The 23,179-nt window shown below is 43.6% G+C and overlaps 1 protein-coding gene across 1 annotated transcript in view; it reads right to left on the bottom strand.

The window, feature by feature from the left end:
- LOC127429162 (uncharacterized) overlaps nt 1-13,526 on the bottom strand; it is a 166,742-nt gene extending 153,216 nt beyond the window's left edge. The window contains exon 1 of the mRNA XM_051678033.1: nt 12,833-13,526. Coding sequence (XP_051533993.1) covers nt 12,833-13,425 — 593 coding nt within the window. The 5' untranslated portion in view covers nt 13,426-13,526. The remainder of the gene's footprint in view (nt 1-12,832) is intronic.
- Between the last annotated feature and the right edge of the window lie 9,653 nt (nt 13,527-23,179).

Here is a 23,179-nt window from a genome sequence, read left to right as displayed (position 1 = left end):
TCCCTTTCTTCCCGTAGGTGCATGAGGAGCTCACAAGGTCATGGCAGGCACCTTTCCCTGCCCGGACCCGGTCTCTGAGCTCCTCCGCACTCACTACCCTCGACTGTGGGGCTGCCAGGGGGTACTCTGCGATTCCCCAGGTGGATAAGGCAGTTGCGGTGCACCTGTGCCCGCAAAACTCCGCCACCTGGCGGAACTGCCCGAGACTCCCGTCCAGCGCCTGTAGGTTTACATTGTCTCTGGCGATGAAGACCTACGGTGCCGCTGGACAGGCCACCTCCACCCTGCACGCCATGGCTATCCTGCAGGTGCAACAAGCCAAGGCGCTAAGAACTGCATGAGGGTAGTTCTGACCCGGGATTGATGCAGGAGCTTCGCTCAGTGACCAATCTCTCCTCTGGGCGAAGAAGGTCACGGCGCGGACTCTCAGGCAGGCGATGTCCACCCTGGTGGGCCAGAAGCGCCACCTATGGCTCAACTTGGTCAAGATGAGGGAGGCTGACAAGGTACGGTTCCTTGATGCTCCTGTCTCCCAGGGTGGCCTATTTGGTGACACCATCGAGGACTTTGCCCAGCAGTTCTTGGCGGTTAAGCAGACGGAGGCTATACAGCATAACCTGCCCCGGCACGGATCAAGATCCCGCACCCTGTCTGCTCATCGCCAGGGGACACTGGCTCAGCCACAGCCCAGGCCAATGGACCGGCTCTGGCGTAGAGCCACCTACAGGAAGCAGACGCCCCCCCATCTCACGGCCCACCGCCAAGAACCCGAGGAAGGCTTCTATCTGCCCCTGAGATGGGCGAACCATCCTGGGTCCCACACCCGGAGTTTACAGCCATCATTACTGTGATCAACGCACACCGCACATTTATGACAGGCATGACGCTGCGGAGGCGGGCCTCCCACCCCTGTGCGCCCAGCTGCAGTACAATTCACCTGCCCGGGCGGTTGTGAATGTTTACGAGGGCGGTTCCCTCCTCCCCCTTCGCTGACCATTCCTATGGTGGGTACCCGGAGCCAGGTAAGTGCTTTGATGTCCCCAGACTCAGCACGGCCACGAGTTCGGGGTCCGAACCCCCTCAACATGGCGCCTCCAGCTCCGCCCCGCCGCGAGGCCTCACCCGCCGGTACGTCCGACGCGATTGTCTCCTTGGTCCCCCTTGCTCCCCAACCCGTCGCGATGGCAGACCGGGACCGTCTGACTCGGCTATGCGATTCAGTTCACCAGGCACCCACCTGGGTTCAGCGGCGTCCATTTTACCTCAAGGGTAGGGCGAGAACACCGTTGCCCTCCCCACAGAGTTCGCATCACTTCTGCGGAAGGATGCGGTTGAGCCTGTCCCTCCAGCCGAGATGAAGAAGGGGTTCTACAGCCCCTACTTCATCGTACCAAGGAAAGCGGTGGGTTGCGGCCAATCCTGGACCTGCAAGTTCTGAACCGGGCCTTGCACACACTCCCGTTCAAGATGCTGACACGGAAATGCATTTTAGCAAGCGTCCGGCATCAGGATTGGTCACAATGTTGGTAGCCCTGCGGAGGCTTCGGCCGTTGATCCAGGGCAAGCACATGTTTGTCCAGATGGACATCATGGCGATGGTAGCATACAGTAGCCGCCAAGGCATCGCCTGTCGCAACTCGCCCACTGCCTCCTCTTCTGGAGTCAGCAGTGACTCAAGTCATTGCGAGCCAATCACAACCCACGCGACCTCGACAGCATGGCAGATGCGCTCAGGGGAGAGTGGAGACTCCACCCCCAGGTGGTCCAGCTGGTTTGGAGGCGATTCGGTCAAGCGCAGGTAAGCCTGTTCGCTTCCTGGGAATCATCCCACTGCCCGCTTTGGTACGCCCTGATCAAGGCTTCCCTCGGCACAGATGCACTGGCACACAGCTGGCCCCCAGTGAGCCTACTTGCACAGACCCTGTGCAAGGTCAGGGAGGACAAGGAGCAGGTCATCCTAGTAGCACCTTACTGACCCACCCAGACTTGGGTCTCGGACCTCACGCTCCTCGTGACAGCCCCTCCCTGGTGAATTCCCCTGAGGAGAGTTCTCCTCTCTCAGGGACGGGGCATGATCTGGCACCCACGATCAGACCTCTGGAATGTTCATGTCTGGCCCTTGGACAGGACGCGGAAGACCTAAGTAGCCTACCACCCGCAGTGGTAGACACGATCACTCAGGTTAGGGCTCCCTTTACAAGGTGTCTATATGCCTTGCAGTGGTGTCTGTTCGTTAGTGGTGTTCTTCCCGACGCGAAGACCCCCAGAGATGCACAGTCGGGTCAGTGCTTTCCTTCCTGCAGGAGAGGCTGGTGGGGCAGCTGTCCCCCCCACCTTGCGGGTGTAAGTGGCCGCTATGGTGGCGCACCACAATGCAGTTGATGGTAAGTATTTAGGGAAGCACGACCTGATCATCAGGTTCCTTAGAGGCACGAGGAGGTTGAATCCTCCCAGACCATGCCTTATTCCCTCATGGGATCTCTCCATGGTCCTGCGGGGAGCCCCGTTTGAGCCCTGGAGTCAGTTGAGCTAAAGGCAGTCTCTTTAAGACTGCCCTCCTAACTGAGTTCATGTCCATCAAGAGGGTAGGGGACCTGCAGGCATTCTCTGTCAGCGACACATGCCTGGAGTTCGGTCCGGAATACTCTCACGTGGTCTTGAGGCCCTGACCAAGCTATATGCCCAAGGTTCCCACAACCCCATTTAGGGTTCAGGTGGTGAACCTGCAAGTGAAGCTGCCCCAGGAGGAGGCAGACCCAGCTTTTTCATTGCTGTGTCCGGTGCGTGCTTTGCGCATCTACTTGGATTGCACGCAGAGCTTTAGAGGCTCTGAGCAGCTCTTTGTCTGCTTCGGAGGACAGCGGAATGGGAGCGCTGTCTCCAAACAGAGGATGGCCCACTGGGTCATTGACGCCATCGTTTTGGCATACCATGCACAGGATGTGCTGCCCCCCTCGGGGCTTCGGGCACACTCCACCAGGACCACACTCCACACTCCTGGGCCCCAACCAATGGTGCCTCTTTGGCAGACATCGGTAGAGCAGCGGCTGTGCAACACCCAATACCTTTGTGAGGTTCCACAATCTTCGGGTTGAGCCAGTTCATCCCGTGTGTTGTCAGGTACGAACAAGTAAGTTGGCGGGACAACTGGCAGGGTGTACCACTTGCATATAGCGCCTTTCCCCTCCTGGAGGGGGAGACGTGCGTTTTTACCCCCCAGTCGTGTTCAAGAAGTCCTGGACCCTGGATGTCCTTCCTCCTTAGCCCTGTGGCAGGGGAGTTGGCGGAGAAACTCGTTGCTGGCCCAGTACGTGTGCTAACTTGGCCCTGTACTGGGGTAGGTGCTCCACATACGCTGGTTACCTATATGTAACCCCATGTGATGTATCTTCCATGAGACGGTTACCCCGTTGGTGAACCCGCGTCTTCTTTGGGCAGAGGCCCCTCTGCCCCCGGTCACCATGTTTGTAGAGCTCCTCCCCACCTAGGTAGGACCTACCACAGGGACTTCTACACATGAGACACTGCCGACAAGACTCGGTAAGACCATGTGACGTATTTCCACACAATTTCCTCCCCCTCGGGCAGGGTGTGGTCTCCGCGGTGTCTTCCCCTTGGGAGTGACACCCCCTTTATGTGGACGCTATATGGCCCCCAGCTGAACGATTTTTCCTTTTGGGGAGAAGTAAGAGAAGAGGCTGTGGCTGGGGCAGCCAGTCCCCATTTTTTAGGCAGTCGACTTGTCCCCGAGGTGCAGGGGACAGTATGACGCTCATAAGAGCGTTGGGGGAGGTTACATGATGGCCAGGTGCACTGGCTACGAGGCACACAATGGTCTGCCCATCTCGCACTGCCAGTCCACGTAACACAGTTCAGCTGGTTGTGGAATTTTGTATAGGGACCCCTAGTATCACTACATCAACACAACGTTGAGTGAGTGACAGATAGGGAATGTCCTGGTTACTTTCGTAACCTCCGTTCCCTGATGGAGGGAACGAGACGTTGTGTCCCTCCTGCCACAACACTGAACTACCCGCTGAAATGGCCGGGACCTTGTCTCAGCTCCTCAGCACAAAACCTGAATGAGTGGTTGCAAGCCAGCTCCTTTTATACCCATATGTCTGGGGGAATGGCATGCAAATTCCACTCGCCAATTCCCATTGGCCTTTTCTCAAAGGTCAGAGGTGTTTGGGGCTCCCAAGGGTGACCCCTAGTGTCACTACATCGACAAAACGTCTCGTTCCCTCGATCAGGGAATGGAGGTTACGAAAGTTTTCAAACAGCTTCCAAGAAAACTCCCCCTGTCTGCCATTAATCGAACAAACAGATAGCTCCACCACAAATTGAAAGTTGTGTCATTGTTGCTGTGTGAGGCTGGTCAGGATGTTCAAACATGCCTTTTGATGGCACCACAGAGCCATAGGTTTTACACTTTGGGAGGAAATCAACTATTAATTGGCCTACTTATAATTTACTCTTCATATTAAACTGGGAGAAACTTTTTATATTGAAAAAAATTGCACACTTCTGATTTAATGCAGCATAGACATACCCACACTACAGCTGGAGACAAAATCTTAAAAATCCTTTTGGATTTTTAGAGTTATGTATTACATTAATTGTAATTTTGGCTGGTACCTCAAGGGCACAGTCAACTGAAAACACAGAATGCATAAATAAACTGAGATTGGGATGTTGAATCTTCATTATGTGTTCTGAGGTAAACAGATTCTTTCTGGAGCTCCACATGATTTTAGAAATAAATACTTTTCATTGATAGGTTTAGAAGCTCAATGAACAATGAACTTGAATAACATTATATTATATGACTCTCCTGGGCCAGACTCTTGCTCATTCTGACATAGGTCACAAAGAAACAGGCATCGTTCATGGCTTTCTCAAAAAACAAATCAAGACACCCTTAAGTCGCTCCTCTTTGTCAGTGCACAGGCCAGCCACCTGCTCCATCAGCTGGTCAGACTTCTCTGGTGTCAATTTATTGAGGATACCTCGGAAAGTTCGGAAGAGTTCCTTCATAAAGCATCAATGAACATATTACTGAATGCTCTTCAAGACACTCTTCACTGTTAAACCATCAATCATCTGTGCAACAAAACATGTTTTCTCTGCTTACTGCACATAAAGCCAGCTCAATAAAGGTGGTTTGAAAATGTATTTGGCTTAAGACCTCACTTTCCTGGTCCTCTGGACTCTCACCGGCCATGCTTTTTTTATGGCCAGGCTTCCAGGCATTCTCTGCCTTGTTCGGCTCCACGTGTTCCTTCAGCTGGTGGTCTATTTCTTTGCATCCAGATGGTTTACACAGCAGCTGAGAGAACAGACATTATCATGTAACGCTGCACAGGTTTACTGAGTTCTTCTTATAAGGAATGTAAAGACATGTTGTTTCTAAATTTTAATTTTTGTGAAAAGTCAAAATGAGAGATAGGAAAGACAAACCGATGCTCTTTTGTGTCTTGTGCCTTTGGAGACCATGGGTCGATTTGCTGGATTCATGGACAGCCTTATTTTATTCACCTGAAAAAGCAGACAATCAGTGATACAGATAAATATCTCCCACTGTAAAGGACAATCAAGTTATTTCCCTTCATTCCCATAGTAGTCGATTCAAGTGTTGAATCAGTGTTCAAGGTGTTTTACAGTGTTTCAGACACAGTTATTCTTCTTCCATCCTTTGAAGAGGAATACTGTATAGCAGCATGAACATGGAACCCATGCCCATCTTTTGCCCACAGATGTCATCACACTGTGGCTTTTTTTACGTGGAGTCTTCCTGGAATCCATTCTGTCCCAGAATTCCTTACATTCTTGGACAAACCATGCCATCTCCCTCTGCTTTTCCATCGGCTGTGAGGGAGAGGAAAAGGGTGAGGATACACATGCTGCTTTAAGTTTCTTCTGTGTTATACAGGAAACAGCAGCATGTAAATTAAAATGTGTTATAGGTTTTTTAACAAAAGAATTTGCAAAGAAAAAAACATTGGGAGAGTTTTATATAGGGGAGACCGAGCTGTTGCACTTTTCAATCCAATTAATATTTCTCATAGTAGATTTATTTTGGAAAGCCAGTTTCTGTGAAGACACATCGGGGGGCCTGGGTAGCTCAGCGAGTATTAACTCTGAATAACACCCCTGGTGTCACGAGTTTGAATCCAGGGTGTGCTGAGTAACTCCAGCCAGGTCTCCTAAGCAACCAAATTGGCCCGGTTTCTAGGGAGGGTTAGAGTCACCTGGGGTAACCTCCTCGTGGTCGCGATTTGGGGTTCTCTCTCTCAGTGGGGCACGTGGTAAGTTGTGCGTGGATCGCGGAGAGTAGCATGAGCCTCCACATGCACCACCAGCAGATTTCACTGAGGAAATGGTAGAAAAAGACTCTCTGCTTTATATATCAAGCCAAAAGCTTCCCTGCTTTGTCCCCTGACTCAAAATATGACTGTCTTGCCCTGAATAGCCAAAACTCCACCTTCAGCGACAAAATAGTATCATATCTTTATTTCAATTGGGTCAGTTCTCTGAGGCCATCAGATGACATTTAGCGCTTCAGCTCTGCCTCGGGACTTTTAATATTCCCTTCCAACTCCACGAGTTCCCGTGCTTTGGATTTTTTGATGAATGAGGCATACTGTATGATCTGACCCCTAAGAACCACCTTAAGTGCCTCCCAAGCCATGCCCACAGAGGATACTGAGGTCCAGTTGGTCTCTATATAGACATTGATTTCAGCCTTTAGCATTTGTTGGAATTCAGGATTTTGCAAAAGGGATAAATTAAAGCACCAACTATATGATTTCATTTTCTCCGTATTTGGCAACACCTCTAAACTCACCAGTGTGTGATCTGAGACTAAGATTGAACAATCAACAACAGATGAAATGAGGAACTTAGATATATACAGTATATATATATATAAATCTATTCTAGAATAAATCTTATGGACTGATTTTATAGTCCCTACCAGATGGATTCAAAAGTCTCCAAATATCTGTAAGATCAAGATTTTTATACATCCTGTGAAGCATCACTGTTGCTCTAGGGGGCTCACATACTTTTGCTTCACTATGATCATGGACTGAGTCCATCAAAAGATTAAAGTCTCCTCCCAATATTATATCATGAGGGGTGCCAGCGGCTTGCAACATCCCTTCAAGATCTATAAAAAAGCCCTGATCATCAGCGTTAGGTGCGTAAATATTAGCCAAAATAAACATTTGCCCCTGAATTTCTGCTAAAACAAGAATGATTCTTCTTAATTTATCTTTAATCTGTTTGAGACATTTGAATTGTAGATGCTTACTTATCAATGTAATGACTCCCCTGTTCTTACTTGAGCCAGCATTAAAGAAAACATGTCCACCCCATATCTTCCTAAATTTTTCAGCTTCCAGCGGGGAAAGATGCGTTTCTTGAAGAAACATTATATCAACTTTCTAACGTTTAAGAAAAGAAATAACCTTCCTTATTTTTATGGGGTGCCCCAACCCATTCACATTCCACATGGAGAGATACAATCCACTCATATTAACATTTGACATTTTGACATATTAGAAAAAATAGATTGTGTGTCAAAAACAAAATTATAATGACCACATTCCAACATTAGACCAACAAGCAAACCCCAAACTTCCCCCAGAACAACAAAAAACAGAAAAAAAGAAAAACGTGCGAATTAACCTCGCGCACAACAGCGCCAACCAGCGTCCATCCCTCTAAACTCAAACAGTCCATGTACGCCTACGAGAGCCCCCGCAACAACTTTGCCATCGGATTGCTCAAGACTGGTGTTTCTATAAAAATTTTGTGAGACAGAATTACACAACAGAATATAATCTGAATAACTCCAGCCAATATGAGGCATAAGCACCAAGAGCATATAGATTCATCCACATAAATGTCCCAAATGTGTGTTCCTCCACAAAACAAACTCCAGCCGCTAGCGGAACCAGCACCAAATATAAAAAAAGGCCGTTCAGTTGCCTCGGGTAGTCAAACGAATGTTCAGTGGGCCAGCCCATTCAGCTGTTACAACAGTACAAGAACGTGCAGATTCATCCACACACTGTCCTGAAGGAGTGTTATTACACAAAACAAACTCCAGCCGCTAGGCGGAACCAGCACAAAAAGAAACAAAAAAGGCACCCAGTTTCCTCGGACAGTCAAGTGAATGTTCAATGAGTCAGGCTCACTCGGCTGTTACATGAGAGCAACAGATGCCCTAATCACTCCACTGTTTGCAAGAAATATTTCACAAAACAAACTCCATCCAATAGGAGGCATAAGCACAAAGAATGTGCAGATGCATCCACAAACTGTCCCGAAGGAGTGTTATTCCACAAAACAAACTCCAGCCGCTAGGCGGAACCAACACAAAAAGAAACAAAGAAGGCGCCCAGTTTCCTCGGATGGTCAAGTTAGTGTTCAGTGAGTCAGGCTCACTCAGCTGCATAGAGAGCATCACACAATTACTTACTCATTCCATTGACTTTATGAAGGACATTGCTTGCTGTGGGCATTTAAATATTTTGCAGCCATCCTTAGTATCTATTCTCAATTTGGCCAGGAACATCAGTGCAAAAGCGATCTTCCATTGATGTAAGAGTTTCTTGCATTCCTTGAATCGATCATGTTTCTCTCTTGTCGAACTTGCAAATTCTGGGAGACAAGAAAATAATGTGGTTCTTCCAAGAAAGCCTTCCTTTACTCCTCGCCTTCCATAACACAAGATCTTTATCGGATGATCTCAGAAATTTGTCCAGAATTGGTCAGGGCCTGTCTCCCTCCATGGATCTCCGAGCCGGGATTCTGTGAGCTTGCTCGATTTCCAGCTTATGGCCTGTTATGTCAAGCAGACTCGGGAAGAGCTCGTCTAGGAATTTCACCATATCTCAGCCATCTTTGTTCTCAGGAATTCCAACAATTTGGACGTTGTTTCGCCGGTTACGATTCTCAAGGTCTTCCAACTTTTCCCAAATGCATTCCAAGTCTGTCTTGGTCGCTAGCAGGTTAGCAGCTAATTCCCTCTCCGATGACTCCAGATAATCGATCCATTTCTTGACGTCCCCCACTCTTGTAACCAACTCAGAGAATTTCGTCTCCATGTCTGTGATTGATTGACGTATTACAGCAAGATCCTCCAAGTCAGCAATGACCTTTGCCAGTATTGCCGACATGAGTCCCCGGTCTGTGGCCCTGTCAGGGGTATCAGCTTGAGCATGTGTCTTTTAATGTCTCCAGAGTCCGAGGATTTTGAATTCTTTGACATATTGTCTTCATAGAACAGTTATGAAACAGGGTGTATCAAATCTCACCGGTTTATGACACAAAAAGTATTAAAAACTAGCAAAGTGCGCAGAGCTCGCCATTCACACATCCGACCCTCACATGGTGCAATGCGACTCCTCTCCCCCCATGTATTCTTGAGAAGAATCAATACCTTTTTTGGGTATTGCATCCATAACAACCACAAATTTCTTAGGTCTAACTGGTATTTTAAATGTATCCAAAAATTCTCTATATGTTAACAGAATTCCATCACTGTTTTATAATTGACTGTATAATTGACTGACAAAAATAATATCAATTTCAAGTTATAGATAAAAAATTTTTTTCATATAGAATGACTTTATTGTTCCAAATATAGTATCTCCTAGGAGAAAAATTATGCTTATAGGCCAATGTCCATGCCATGAGAGCTTGTTTATGGAATTTTGTGAGCTTAACTGGTATTTTGTAAATTTAATAATTACACTTCAATATAAATGAGAGGTCACCCATTTGCTTGAACAGATAGTTGGGAAATGAATTCCAATTGCTGCCTTTCTTCTTCAAATATTGAATAATCCCATTTATTTTAAATACATTGTTTAAAGCATCATAACTCAATACCTCTAAACAACCATGATCTTTTGAGTTGCATAAAACTTATTTTCTTAAACAATTTTGCTTGTTTTTCCAAATAAAATCAAAGAGCACTTTAGGGGGGACCTATGTGGACCATCTGGATATTCCTTCAGCTTTTGATGAAAGTACCCTCCCCTGAATTGATAAATACCTTTGCAACCACATATGAAATCTCTTATCAAATCAAATCAAATCCCTTTATTGTCACTCAACCATATACACAAGTGCAACAGTGGGTGAAAGACTTGGGTGCGGTTCAAAGCAACATAGCAGAATGACAATTACGATAAACATCTGATTTACACATAACACAGTTTACACATCTGTTACACTACACAATATACACCTAATAATATACAATATACAGTATATACAAAATAAGAAGACTATACACAAAAATAATAATAATAATAATAATATACTGTATACACTGTACACAGTGTAATCAGTGGAAATTAATATGAAGTGTTGTGTTAACATTCAGCTATCGGTTGATAGTTTGTTATTGCCAGTGTGTATTAAGAGGAGTATAAAATGTGAGTCCAGTCTGAGGCTAATAAAGTGCGGTGCTGATATATGTATCGTGATCGATCAAGAGTTCAAAAGTCTGATTGCTTGGGGGAAGAAGCTGTCATGAAGTTGGCTGGTGCGGGTCCTGAAGCTGCGATACCGCCTGCCTGATGGTAGCAGTGAGAGCAGCCCATGGCTCGGGTGGCTGGAGTCTCTGATGATCCTCCGAGCTTTTTTCACACACCACCTGGTATACATGTCCTGGAGGGAGGGAAGCTCACCTCCAATGATATGTCTGGAAGTTTGCACAACCCTTTGCAGGGCTTTGCGGTTGAGGGTGGTGCTGTTGCCATACCAGGCAGTGATGCAGCCAGTCAGGATGCTCTCTACATACTGGTGTAGAACTGTGTGAGGATGTGGTGGTTCATTTCAAACTTCCTCAGCTGTCTCAGGAAGAAGAGGCGCTGGTGAGCCTTCTTCACAACGGCCTCAGTTTGGACGGACCTTGTGAGTTCCTTAGTGAGGTGGACACCGAGGAACTTGAAGCTGCTGACTCTCTTACTGACTTACTGACGTTGAGGGAGAAGTTGTGCTCCTGACACCAGCATGTCAGAGAGTGCACCTCCTCTCTGTAGGCTGTTTCATCATTGTCAGTGATCAGACCTACCACCGTCGAACCATCAACAAACTTAATGATGGCATTGGAGCTATGTGTTGCCACACAGTCATGTGTGTACAGGGAATACAGGAGTGGGCAGAGAACACAGCCCTGCAAGGCTCCAGTGTTGAGGGTCAATGATGAGGAGACGTTGCTGCCCATTCTAACCACCTGGCGTCTGCTTGACAGAACGTCCAGGATCCAGCTGCACAGCGAACTATTTAAGCCCAGAGCCCAGAGTTTCTCATCAAGCTTGGAGGGCACTATGGTGTTGAATGCTGAGCTGTTGTCTACAAACAGCATTCTCACATATGTGTTCCTTTTTTCCAGGTGGGAGAGAGCAGTGTGTAGTGTAAGTGCAATGGCATCATCAGTGGAGCGGTTGTTGCAGTACGCAAACTGCAGTGAGTCCAGTGAGGCAGGTAAAAATTATAAAAAATGTGATAATTGATAAAAATGACTGGTTTTAATAATTTGATTGAAAATTTAATTTTTACAGATAACAACTCCAAAATATGTCACTTTATTTTCGATTAGAATATCACATAAATTAGTAAAACATTTTTTTTTTAAAGGGAAACAGAATCAATTTATTCATATTCATTTTTAGCCCTAATATGTCTGAAAACTCTCTAATACAATTCACTGCTTTAACAACTTCATTCCTATCTTTTAAGAATAAAGTAGTATCATCAGCAAATTGACATAATTTAAACTCTTTACCTAAAACTGTAATACCTTGAAAATATCTGTTCTTAATGTGAAGAGCTATTATATGTGTTGCTAACAAAAATAAAAAAGGGAGATTGGATACCCTTGTCTTATTCCTCTGTCCATTTCAAATCTACTAGAAGTCCTCTTTGCTAATATTACAGAAGTGGTGCATCCTTTATATAAAATTTTGTAAGCTTTCAAAAAGTAACTACCAAACCCCAAAAATTCAATTGCTTTAAATATAAAATGATGGTCTATGGTATCAAAGGCCTTGTGAAAACCAATAAATGAGATAAAGCCATCTTCTAAAATATACAGGTGCATCTCAATAAATTAGAATGTCGTGGAAAAGTTCATTTATTTCAGTAATTCAACTCAAATTGTGAAACTCATGTATTAAATAAATTCAGTGCACACATACTGAAGTAGTTTAAGTCTTTGGTTCTTTTAATTGTGATGATTTTGGCTCACATTTAACAAAAACCCACCAATTCACTATCTCAAAAAATTAGAATACATCATAAGACCAATAAAAAAAACATTTTTAGTGAATTGTTGGCCTTCTGGAAAGTATGTTCATTTACTGTATATGTACTCAATACTTGGTAGGGGCTCCTTTTACTTTAATTACTGCCTCAATTCGGCATGGCATGGAGGTGATCAGTTTGTGGCACTGCTGAGGTGGTATGGAAGCCCAGGTTTCTTTGACAGTGGCCTTCAGCTCATCTGCATTTTTTGGTCTCTTGTTTCTCATTTTCCTCTTGACAATACCCCATAGATTCTCTATGGGGTTCAGGTCTGGTGAGTTTGCTGGCCAGTCAAGCACACCAACACCATGGTCATTTAACCAACTTTTGGTGCTTTTGGCAGTGTGGGCAGGTGCCAAATCCTGCTGGAAAATGAAATCAGCATCTTTAAAAAGCTGGTCAGCAAAAGGAAGCCTGAAGTGCTCCAAAATTTCTTGGTAAACGGGTGCAGTGACTTTGGTTTTCAAAAAACACAATGGACCAACACCAGCAGATGACATTGCACCCCAAAATCATCACAGACTGTGGAAACTTAACACTGGACTTCAAGCAACTTGGGCTATGAGCTTCTCCACCCTTCCTCCAGACTCTAGGACCTTGGTTTCCAAATGAAATACAAAACTTGCTCTCATCTGAAAAGAGGACTTTGGACCACTGGGCAACAGTCCAGTTCTTCTTCTCCTTAGCCCAGGTAAGACGCCTCTGACGTTGTCTGTGGTTCAGGAGTGGCTTAACAAGAGGAATACGACAACTGTAGCCAAATTCCTTGACATGTCTGTGTCTTGATGCCTTGACCCCAGCCTCAGTCCATTCCTTGTGAAGTTCACCCAAATTCTTGAATCGATTTTGCTGGACAATCATAAGGCTGCAGTTCTCTCGGTTGGTTGTGCATCTTTTTCTTCCACACTTTTTCCTTCCACTCAACTTTCTGTTAACATGCTTGGATACAGCACTCTGTGAACAGCCAGCTTCTTTGGCAATGAATGTTTGTGGCTTACCCTCCTTGTGAAGGGTGTCAATGATTGTCTTGTGGACAACTGTCAGATCAGCAGTCTTCCCCATGATTGTGTAGCCTAGTGAACCAAACTGAGAGACCATTTTGAAGGCTCAGGAAACCTTTGCAGGTGTTTTGAGTTGATTAGCTGATTGGCATGTCACCATATTCTAATTTTTTGAGATAATGAATTGGTGGGTTTTTGTTAAATGTGAGCCAAAATCATCACAATTAAAAGAATCAAAGACTTAAACTACTTCAGTCTGTGTGCATTGAATTTATTTAATACACGAGTTTCACAATTTGAGTTGAATTACTGAAATAAATGAACTTTTCCACGACATTCTAATTTATTGAGATGCACCTGTATTTGTTGTAGTCCACCATATCAAGTATCAATCTAATATTATCACTAATGTGCCGTCCTTGAATAAATCCGGTCTGTTCTTCGTCAATAATTAACTTGGCATCGTTATTTAATAGACTGACAGGTCTCCAATATTTTTATTTGGCTTTAGAATTAATGTGATGACACCTTGTCTTAAGGAAGCAGGCAATTCCCCTTTTTCAACAGATTCATTATATACAGCCAGCAACAAGGGAGATAATTTATCTCTAAAGATCTTATAAAACTCACGAACAAGTCCGTCATTGCCTGGAGAACGAATTTCTTTTAGGTTCCCAATACATTCTTTTATTTTCTCCAATTTTATCTCTTCATTACAAAATAACATAAAATCATCATCAATAACTTTGGCTTCACCTGAAACGCTATTCAGAAAGTTATTCAAATTAGAAGAAACTATAGTTGAAGTGTATAGACTTTGTTAAACTGCATAACAAACTGAGATATATTTTTTGCATCCTCTGTGAGTGTATTATTAATTAATAATTTATTATGGAGGTCAGTTCACCATTTCTTTTTTATTTTCTTTATTTTATTTTTTTCAAATTAAAGAAATATTTAGTATTTTTTTCCCCCTTGTTCTAGCCATTTATATCTTGATCTAATAAAGGCTCCCTCTTCTTTTTCTTCATAAATTTTATTCAGCTGTATTTGTAATGATGATAAGTCTAATAATTCCTGGGTATTTAGGTTACCTTTACTGGACAGGCACGTTATTTTTTTCCCCTGAAGCAATTGATTTCTCTATTGAAATGGCTAAGTTCCTGATTTGATATTTCATTATCTCCCAGTATTCCCCATAAACATTCATTACTTTAGCCCAAGACCAATGCCTATCAATTATCCTTTTTACCATCATTTTAAAATGTTTTTCTTTTTATAGTGTTTTATTAAATTTCCAATATCCCTTTTTTTTTATTTAAACTGGGTTGAACCATGCAGATTAATAAAGATTGATATACCCTTATGGTCAGTTAAAACAGATGCCTCTGTTATAATTTCATTATAAAACTAAAATGTAATTTAAAAAAAAGTTTTTAAATTGAGGACTTGCACCAAATAATAAAGAAAAGCAGCCAACTGTAGCAATGATGAAGACGATGATGTAGGAACCCAAGTGCAGTTTATTTCCAAAAGTAAAATCCAATAAACCTAACTTTAAATGTGAATGAAACATAAAACATGGGCTTGGCTTTGGCGTGGCGTGGCGTGGCGTGGCGTGGCGTGGCTTGGCTTGGCTTGGCTTGGCTTGGCTTTGACTATAAACAATGACTACATTACCAAACACAACCAAAGTTACATTCAACAATACCTGACAATGGACAAAGGAAAACATGAGGCTTAAATACTTGAACATGGGAGAACACATGACAATGATAACCAATAAACACTGAGAACTCTAAACAAGATAACGAGACAATAAACCAAAGAAAACAAGACACATGAACATGGAGGGAAAACATGAAATCACATGACAAGTGAACCACATGACATGAAACAGGAACTAAACTTTCAAAATAAAAGACATGAAATACATGAACACACACATTAAACATTACACCAATAAGTGCCCAACATAGATGGGAACTCCTTCAATACTGTTTAAAAAGCATCCCAGGGTGATAAATCAAGAAGTTGGTTGAGAAAATGTCAAGAGCACATTTCTGAAAATTCTAAGCAAAGGGTGACTACTGTGAAGATGCTAAAATATAACACAGTTTTGATTTATTTTGGATTTTGTTTAGTCACAACATAATTCCCATAGTTCCATTTATGTTATTCCATAGTTTTAATGACTTTACTATTATTCTAAAATGTGAAAAAAAATATATATATATAATAAAGAATGAGTAAGTGTTTCAAAATATTTGACCGGTAGTGTATAATCAGTTAACAAAAACATGTTTCAATTATAACACATTATGTATAGGTGTCATTTAACATAACCACAATTTGTTACCTACACAACCAACACATTACTTACTAAAAAGTGAGGTAGTTTGCCTACTCTAAGCAAACCTCATTTCGATTAATGTAGCATTAAGCCACACAAACTTCTTTCTCATCTATGTAAGCTTTGTTACCTATGAAGTATGCTTTCTTTCACGCTTTCCTTGACTTTTCCACAAGAGGCCACTGTTTAATGTGTGCTTCTTTGGCTGCAGGAGTCAGATCTTCTTTAAAACAGAGATGTATGCTTTCCAAATGCTCATTTGCTTTGGCAGATCTCTACACCAAGTCTCTTGCCATCTGATGATCACTGGTCGCTGTGTAATGTTCTTCTTCAGCTCTTGAAGTTTGCTACCCTGTGGACTACATCAATGGCATCCATCACAGAACTGCACTCAGCTTCTGGGAGAATCTCCCTGCAAATGTTTTTCACAACCGCTTTAATGTCTTCATCTGATTTCTCAGGAGCTCCATAAAGATGCAGGTTCCATCGTCTGTTGTACCGCTCCGCATCGTTCATCTTCTGATCCATTTCAGTGATCTTCTTTTGAGATTTGACGCACTGTACTTTAAGACGTGCGTTTTCCTTCTTTAGATGCAATGTCTTGTTAACAGTTATCGACTGACTTTTTGAGTCCTTCGATTTGTAGAGTATTTTGTTTAACTGTCATGTCAATTTGTTCAGCTCTTTCGTCGATTTTTGCTGTCAAAATGCAGATGATGTTCTCTTGTAGTTCAAAGATGGTTCAATCCTTTCATCATTCTTAGCTTTCTTTGATGGCCATTTGATTGGAGTATTAGTATTTAAGTCACAAGTACCTCCTTCAGCCTCTTTGCAAGCACAAGAGTGAAGCTCATTTATACACCTTTTTTCTTTTGCAGGCTCTGTTCCCATCTCCATAGAATCTTCCATCTTTAACGTTGTCCGTGAAACTCGAAGTGACTGCCGAGTACTGTTAGCCTCTTAATGAAGTCTTAACTCTTTACTATTCTAAAACAAATAAAAGTTTGTATACAGCCTGCATCAACCCAGATACTGTAAAGACTGACGTAGATTTGCTATTTTAGTTATTTTATTTAGCCTAAGATTTGAACTTGCCACATTCAGTCTGCTTAAAGATCTATGGCCACTTGTTGCTTGAGAAATTAAAACAGTTAAAGAATTCTTACAGAAAATAGGCAAATAGTAAAATGTGTTTTAATATATAATGTTTGTTGAGCAGGGTTATGTTTAGCATCAGTCAAGAGCTCTGTTGCTGTTGTGCGAGTAGAAAATAATCAGCACAGTATCAGTACATCCAATGAGTAAACACTGACATCATCTGGACAGTACTTGCTTTTATAATGCCCTTTTTCACTGAGAGAGGAAAGTTATAGAAGCTATTTAAAAACATACACTACCGGTCAAAGGTTTTGATACACTTACTCATTCTTTATTATAATTTTTTTTTTTTTCACATTTTAGAATAATAGTAAAGTCATTAAAACTATGGAACAACATAAATGGAACTATGGGAATTATGTTGTGACTAAACAAAATCCAAAATAAATCAAAACTGTGTTATATTTTAGCATCTTCAAAGTAGTCACCCTTTGCCTAGAATTTGCAGACATGTACTCTTGACATTTTCTCAAACAACTTCTTGAGGTATCACCCTGGAATGCTTTTTAAACCGTATTGAAGGAGTTCCCATCTATGTTGGGCACTTATTGGCTGCTTTTCTTTATTATTTTTTAAATTATATTTTAGTTTTATAATTAAATAATTTAATATGGTGGCATAATTATATTTTTGTCTACAAAACTAATTTCAAACATTTAAGCATACACCTTCAGATCAAAAGACTTTTAAGATCATGAGAAACATTTCAGTCAAGTGTTTCAAAACTTTTGACCGGTAGTGTATGTTCAGAGCAAAAACCCAATAAAGATAAAAGACCCTTTGACTTCGTCTTCAGTTCATCTTTAATGCTGTCATCAGAGATGTGAACTCATGAACGACAATGAGAAAAAGCTGAGGACAGAGAAGTTCCAGGGGATCTTAAGAAATGCTCTCACGAGATAAAATTTTTATTAAATAAATAATCTAAGTCTAACATTTAGAGTTTAAATACAGTTTTTTATGGTTACAATGTAGAATTCCCACATTTCACAGCGGCAATTTGTTGTTGTTGTTGTTGTTGTTATTATTCAAGATTATTATATGTTCAAAATTTTATTAATTACAATTTAGAATCAAAAATCATCACAGAAAAATCACAAATCACTCATAACTCACATATACTGTTGTAGTCAGACCTCTTCTAAAGCTGACTTTAGGAACTGCGTATATTATTTTTATTTAATAATTCATTATTTGGAGAAAATTATTTGTTCATTTAAATTAGATTTCTATCAAACAGATGTATTTCATTTTAATATGTTGACTAATATTGCTAATGGTTTGGTGTGTGTTTGTCTTCTGTGAGTTTGTGCTCTCTGTAGGTTTGGAGGGAAAAGAGGTTTATAATGGTGTGTGCCATCCATGGCAGCAGGGGGTGCTGGTGCAAGAGCACACAGTTATTTGATTGTGCACATGGCGCTCATGATGTTACAACCCTTCACACTGCCAAAGGATCAAAATTGTTTTATTTTCTTTAAATACATTCAAGCAACATTTTAATCATCCATCTGCCTCTGGATCTGTTCTTTATGCACGTGTCAGGACACTTGCATCAACATCTCCCACAGTGGGCTTAAAGCTGATGTATGTAACTTTTTCAGTGTTAAAATACATTCTTCTATACCAGCTTAATATGCAGAGAAAACTATAAGTAAGCCATTCATAGGTTAATTTTCTATTCAGAAAGCTGTTTTGATAACATTGTTTATTTTTGCAATTCTGTTTGATCGAACTATTGTCGGTACTATAGGACATTGGAAATTCGGACATACTTAAAGTTGACATGAAATCAAAATGGACAATTCTTATTTTCGTATTGGATGTTGCTGTTTTTATTATAAACGATTTATCTGTGCATGTTATTTAAAAATAAAAATGGTGTGCCCTCTTAATCTTTAATCAAAAATAATAAATTGCCCCCCCACTCGCAACAAGTGTTAACCGAGGGTGGGGCTATACGTTTGACCAATAGCCAGACGAGTTTCAACCCCTCCCCTCCAGCCACCTGTCATTCACATGAAGCAATTGCAGCAATTACCGAACAAAGACATGGTGTTAAGGTGTATTTTAGGTTTCTTCCCTCTCCAAATCCTCTTTCCTATCCCCAAACTACCCTGGTTGCATGCCCGCTGGCTGGAATTTTTACATTTCGAAGAAGGAATATTATCGAAGAGTTTGCATTTGTGTGCAAGGCATTTTCCCCAAGAATGTTTCAGGAATTTTACTCAACATGAAATGGGTTTCCAAAGTTCTGCGCTTGACAGATATGGCTGTCCCATCTGTGCACACAGTTGGAATGTCACCAAGTGTGAATTTAAACTAGTTAACTATATTATTAGAAACAATCATATAAAGTTTTTTAGCTAGATATAGTGTGCAGTGCCGTTCTGATGTATTAATATGTTGCATCTGTCAGACAGCCACTGACACGAGATGTCCTGCCAAATCTTTGAGGCATGTGGCAGTGCAAGTGGCATGCTCAACAATGCCAAAACGAAGGAGTAAAGACAAAGTGATATGCTACTAATTGTGTAGCATTGTCATTATTTGTTATTGGGAGTAAACCATTTCATGTATTGTTTCACTGGTTTTAACTATTTGTGTGGTGAAATTTCAGCAATCCACGTGAAACCTTTGGGCCACTCTGTTGGTGTGTCCTGCTCTCCGGAGAATCTTGGTGTAGCGGTGTTATCTGCGTTGTGTTTTGTTGACAATAAACTCTCAGAACAACAAAATCCTTGCTGTCAGGTCCACATTTATTGAATCTGGATAACACATAAACAGGCATTTGAGGACTCATGCAGCAATTAAACAGCATGTGGCAGCAATGCATGACGCACTGAGAAGGATAAAAATGGATCAGATTACAAATGATAATAAAACTGATTAAGGAAAAAAAACAATCAACAACAAGCATATGTGTACATCACAGAAGGGCTTATTATCACAAATACACAGATATATAGAGTGAAATTGTCTGTTATATGAAATATGAGGCTAATTGAAACACCACTTAAACTCTTGTGACCTACCACTGAGAAAGCTCATGCAGACTGGGAAGGAGCAAAGTGTGCAAACTCCCCAAATCAGTGTGGTGGTGAGAGAGAGAGAGAGAGAGAGAGAGAGAGAGAGAGGACCAAATATGATCATGGCAAGTGGAATTACAAAATAATCTCATCTAAATGCACACCTGCTACACTCTCCCCTGCTGACTTATACTTGCACATGACAAAATAAAACACAAATAAACAAATAAAACATCAAAATGCCACAAAAAGCCACTCAAAAGAACAAAACAACCAGGCATATATAACCACATTTGTAGTAGAAATAGAAGGAAAAAAACATTCTGTACTATAGTACCAAGGTACAATACTGTGTGTTACATGAAACACCAAACATTCCAGTCACAAGACTACTCTTTTCAGAATTAGAAATGAAAGAGGGTTGGAAAGCCTCTAAACACTCGTAGATATATGCTTGTTACAAATTACATTCATTTCATGGTCATTTTTACACAGCATTTCATAACACACTCTTTTTGTAATTAATTCTGGTAGATCACTCTAACACTCCTTTTCTTCTAGGTACCACATTCACAGACATCAGTAATTTAATTTAATTATTTGCATTTAAGTATTACATCCATACACATTCAGAAAAGTCCAACAACCAACTAAACAAAATAACACTACAACCCAGACAAGACCTTCTGGTGCATATTCTGGATCAATCTAACACCTTGTTTAACCACCCTTCCACATCTGGTTTTGACAGTTATTGAACCACCCCGAGTAGAAGGTGCTCTAGAACAGTGGTTCCCAACCCTGTTCCTGGAACACCCACCAATGCATATTTTGTATATATATGTATTGTATACATCTCAAGGGGTTACCTTACAGGGAACCGCCACATGCGGAGCACCTACCTCAGAACAGGGCTCTTAGTTAGCATGTGTACTGGGCCGGCAGTGAGTCTCTCCGAAAACTCGACTGCCACAGGGCTCGGAGGAAGTCAACCAGGGAACATAGTCTGTGAACACTACTGGGAATTAATGGCGCATGTCTTCAGCTCAGAGGAGGCGAAAGGTGCTAAGTGCAAGCGATACACCCTGCCGGCTATCACAGGCTTATCCGCTTGTATTGCGTGCCACTACCTGGGATGAAACCGGTTCCACCCGGAGGTTGTAGAACCTTGTAAAGGTGTTGGGTGTTGCCCAGCCTGCTGCTCTGCAAATGTCTGTTAGTGAGGCACCCCTGGCCAGGGCCCAGGAGGCCGCTACACCCCTGGTAGAATAGGCTCATAGCCCTACCGGGGGCGGCACGTCCTGGGCGTGATATGCCATAGCTATGGCGTCAATGAGCCAGTGGGTGATCCTCTGCTTGGAGACAGCGCTTCCGTTCCGCTGTGCACCAAAGCAGACAAAGAGCTACTCAGAGATACTAAAGCTCTGTGTGCGATCCAAATAGATGCGTAAAGCGTGCACCGGACACAGCAACGTCAGGGCTGGGTCTGCCTCCTCCTGGGGCAGCACTCGCAGGTTCTCCACCTGGTCCCTAAAAGGGGTCGTGGGAACCTTGGGCACATAGCCCGGTCGGGGTCTTGGGATCACGTGAGAGTAGCCCGGACCAAACTCCAGGCACGTTTCGCTGACAGAGAACGCTTGCAGGTCTCCTACCCTCTTGATGGAAGTGAGCACAGTCAGGAGGGCAGTCTTCAAGGAGAGTGCCTTAAGCTCAGCTGACTGCAAAGGCTCAAAGGGGGCTCTCTGTAGACCCTGAAGAGCTACAGAGAGGTCCCATGAGGGAACGAGGTGTGACCTGGAGGGGTTCAGCCTCCTGGCGCCTCTCAGGAACCTGATGATCAGGTCGTGCTTCCCTAAGGACTTACCGTCCTCTGTGTCGTGGTGTGCTGCTATAGCAGCAACGTACACCTTCAAGGTGGAAGAGGACAGCCACCCTTCCAACCTCTCCTGCAGGAAAGAAAGCACCGATCCGACTGCGCATCTCTGGGGGTCTTCCCATTGAGAAGAACACCACTTAGCGAACAGACGCTACTTAAAGGAATACAGGTGCCAAGTAGAGGGGGCCCTTGCCTGAGTGATCGTGTCTACCACCACGGGAGGAGCTTGAGGTCCAAGAATCATGTTTGGGTGGGCCAGTAGGGTGCTACCAGGATGATATGCTCCTCATCCTCCCTGACCTTGCACAGAGTCTATGCAAGTAGGCTCACTGGGGGAAACACATATTTGCAAACCAATCTTGATGGCGGATGCTCGCCAGAATGCGTTTTTGCATCAGCATCTTGAACGGGAGTCTGTGTAAAGCCCGGTTCAGTACTCGTGGGTCCAAGATTGGCCACAACCCACCGCCTTTTTTCGGTACGAAAGGGCTGTAAAACTCCTTCTTCATCTCGGCCGGAGGGACAGGTTCTATCGCACCCTTCCGTAGGAGGGTGGCGATCTCCGTGCGCAAAGTAGCAGCATTTTCGTCCTTCACCAAGGTGAAGTCGATACCGCTTAACCTGGGCGGACGCCTGGTGAACTGAATTGCGTAACTGAGTTGGACAGTCTGGATCAGCCATCGCGACGGATTGGAAAGCGCAAGCCACACATCCAAGCTCCGCATGAGGGGGACCAAAGGGACAATCTCGTCTGACGTACCGGCGGGTGGGGCCTCGCGGCGGGGCGGAGCTCCAGTTGCCACACCATGTCATGGCCGTGCTGAATTCAGGGACATCGAAGTGGCTCCTTGTGACCACCCCCAGAACAGCCTGGGACGGGGGAGGAAGAGGCCTGTCCTCGTGACCCATGGAGACTGTCACATCGGGGGCGGATTTGTGCCACAGCTGGGCGCTCAGGGGCGGGAAGACCGCCACAGGCACGCCAAACCTGCCAAATAGACTGGTGGACGGTGGTCATGATGACGGCCGTGCACACCGGATATGTGACCCAGGGAACAAGGAAACCGCTCTTGCTGAACTCTTGGGTACAGCAGCCACTTGGGCATGCAGCGCAATTAAATGCAAAGGTAACAAAAGATTCTCCTCCCGGCCCTCGACCGGGGGCTGGAGTGGTCTGCTTACCAGCTCCAGTGAAGCGGGTTTCATCATCCCTGGGTCGCCCATCTCAGGGGCGCTTTGAAGCCTTTCACGGGTTCTTGGCGGCTGCGAGACGGGTGGCGTCTGCTTCCTGCAGTGGGCTCCACGCTGATGCCGGGCCAAAGGGGTGGGCTGCGGCGGAGCCGGTGCAGTCACTGCAGGGGGACGCCCTTGGTGATGACAGACGGGGTGTGGGATCTTGAGCCCACAGGATATGCCGGATAGCCTCCTTCTGCTGCTT

This window comes from Myxocyprinus asiaticus, chromosome 38 (assembly GCF_019703515.2).
Source record: "Myxocyprinus asiaticus isolate MX2 ecotype Aquarium Trade chromosome 38, UBuf_Myxa_2, whole genome shotgun sequence".
NCBI classification, from domain to species: domain Eukaryota; kingdom Metazoa; phylum Chordata; class Actinopteri; order Cypriniformes; family Catostomidae; genus Myxocyprinus; species Myxocyprinus asiaticus.
This window is presented reverse-complemented; position numbering and strand designations above follow the sequence as displayed.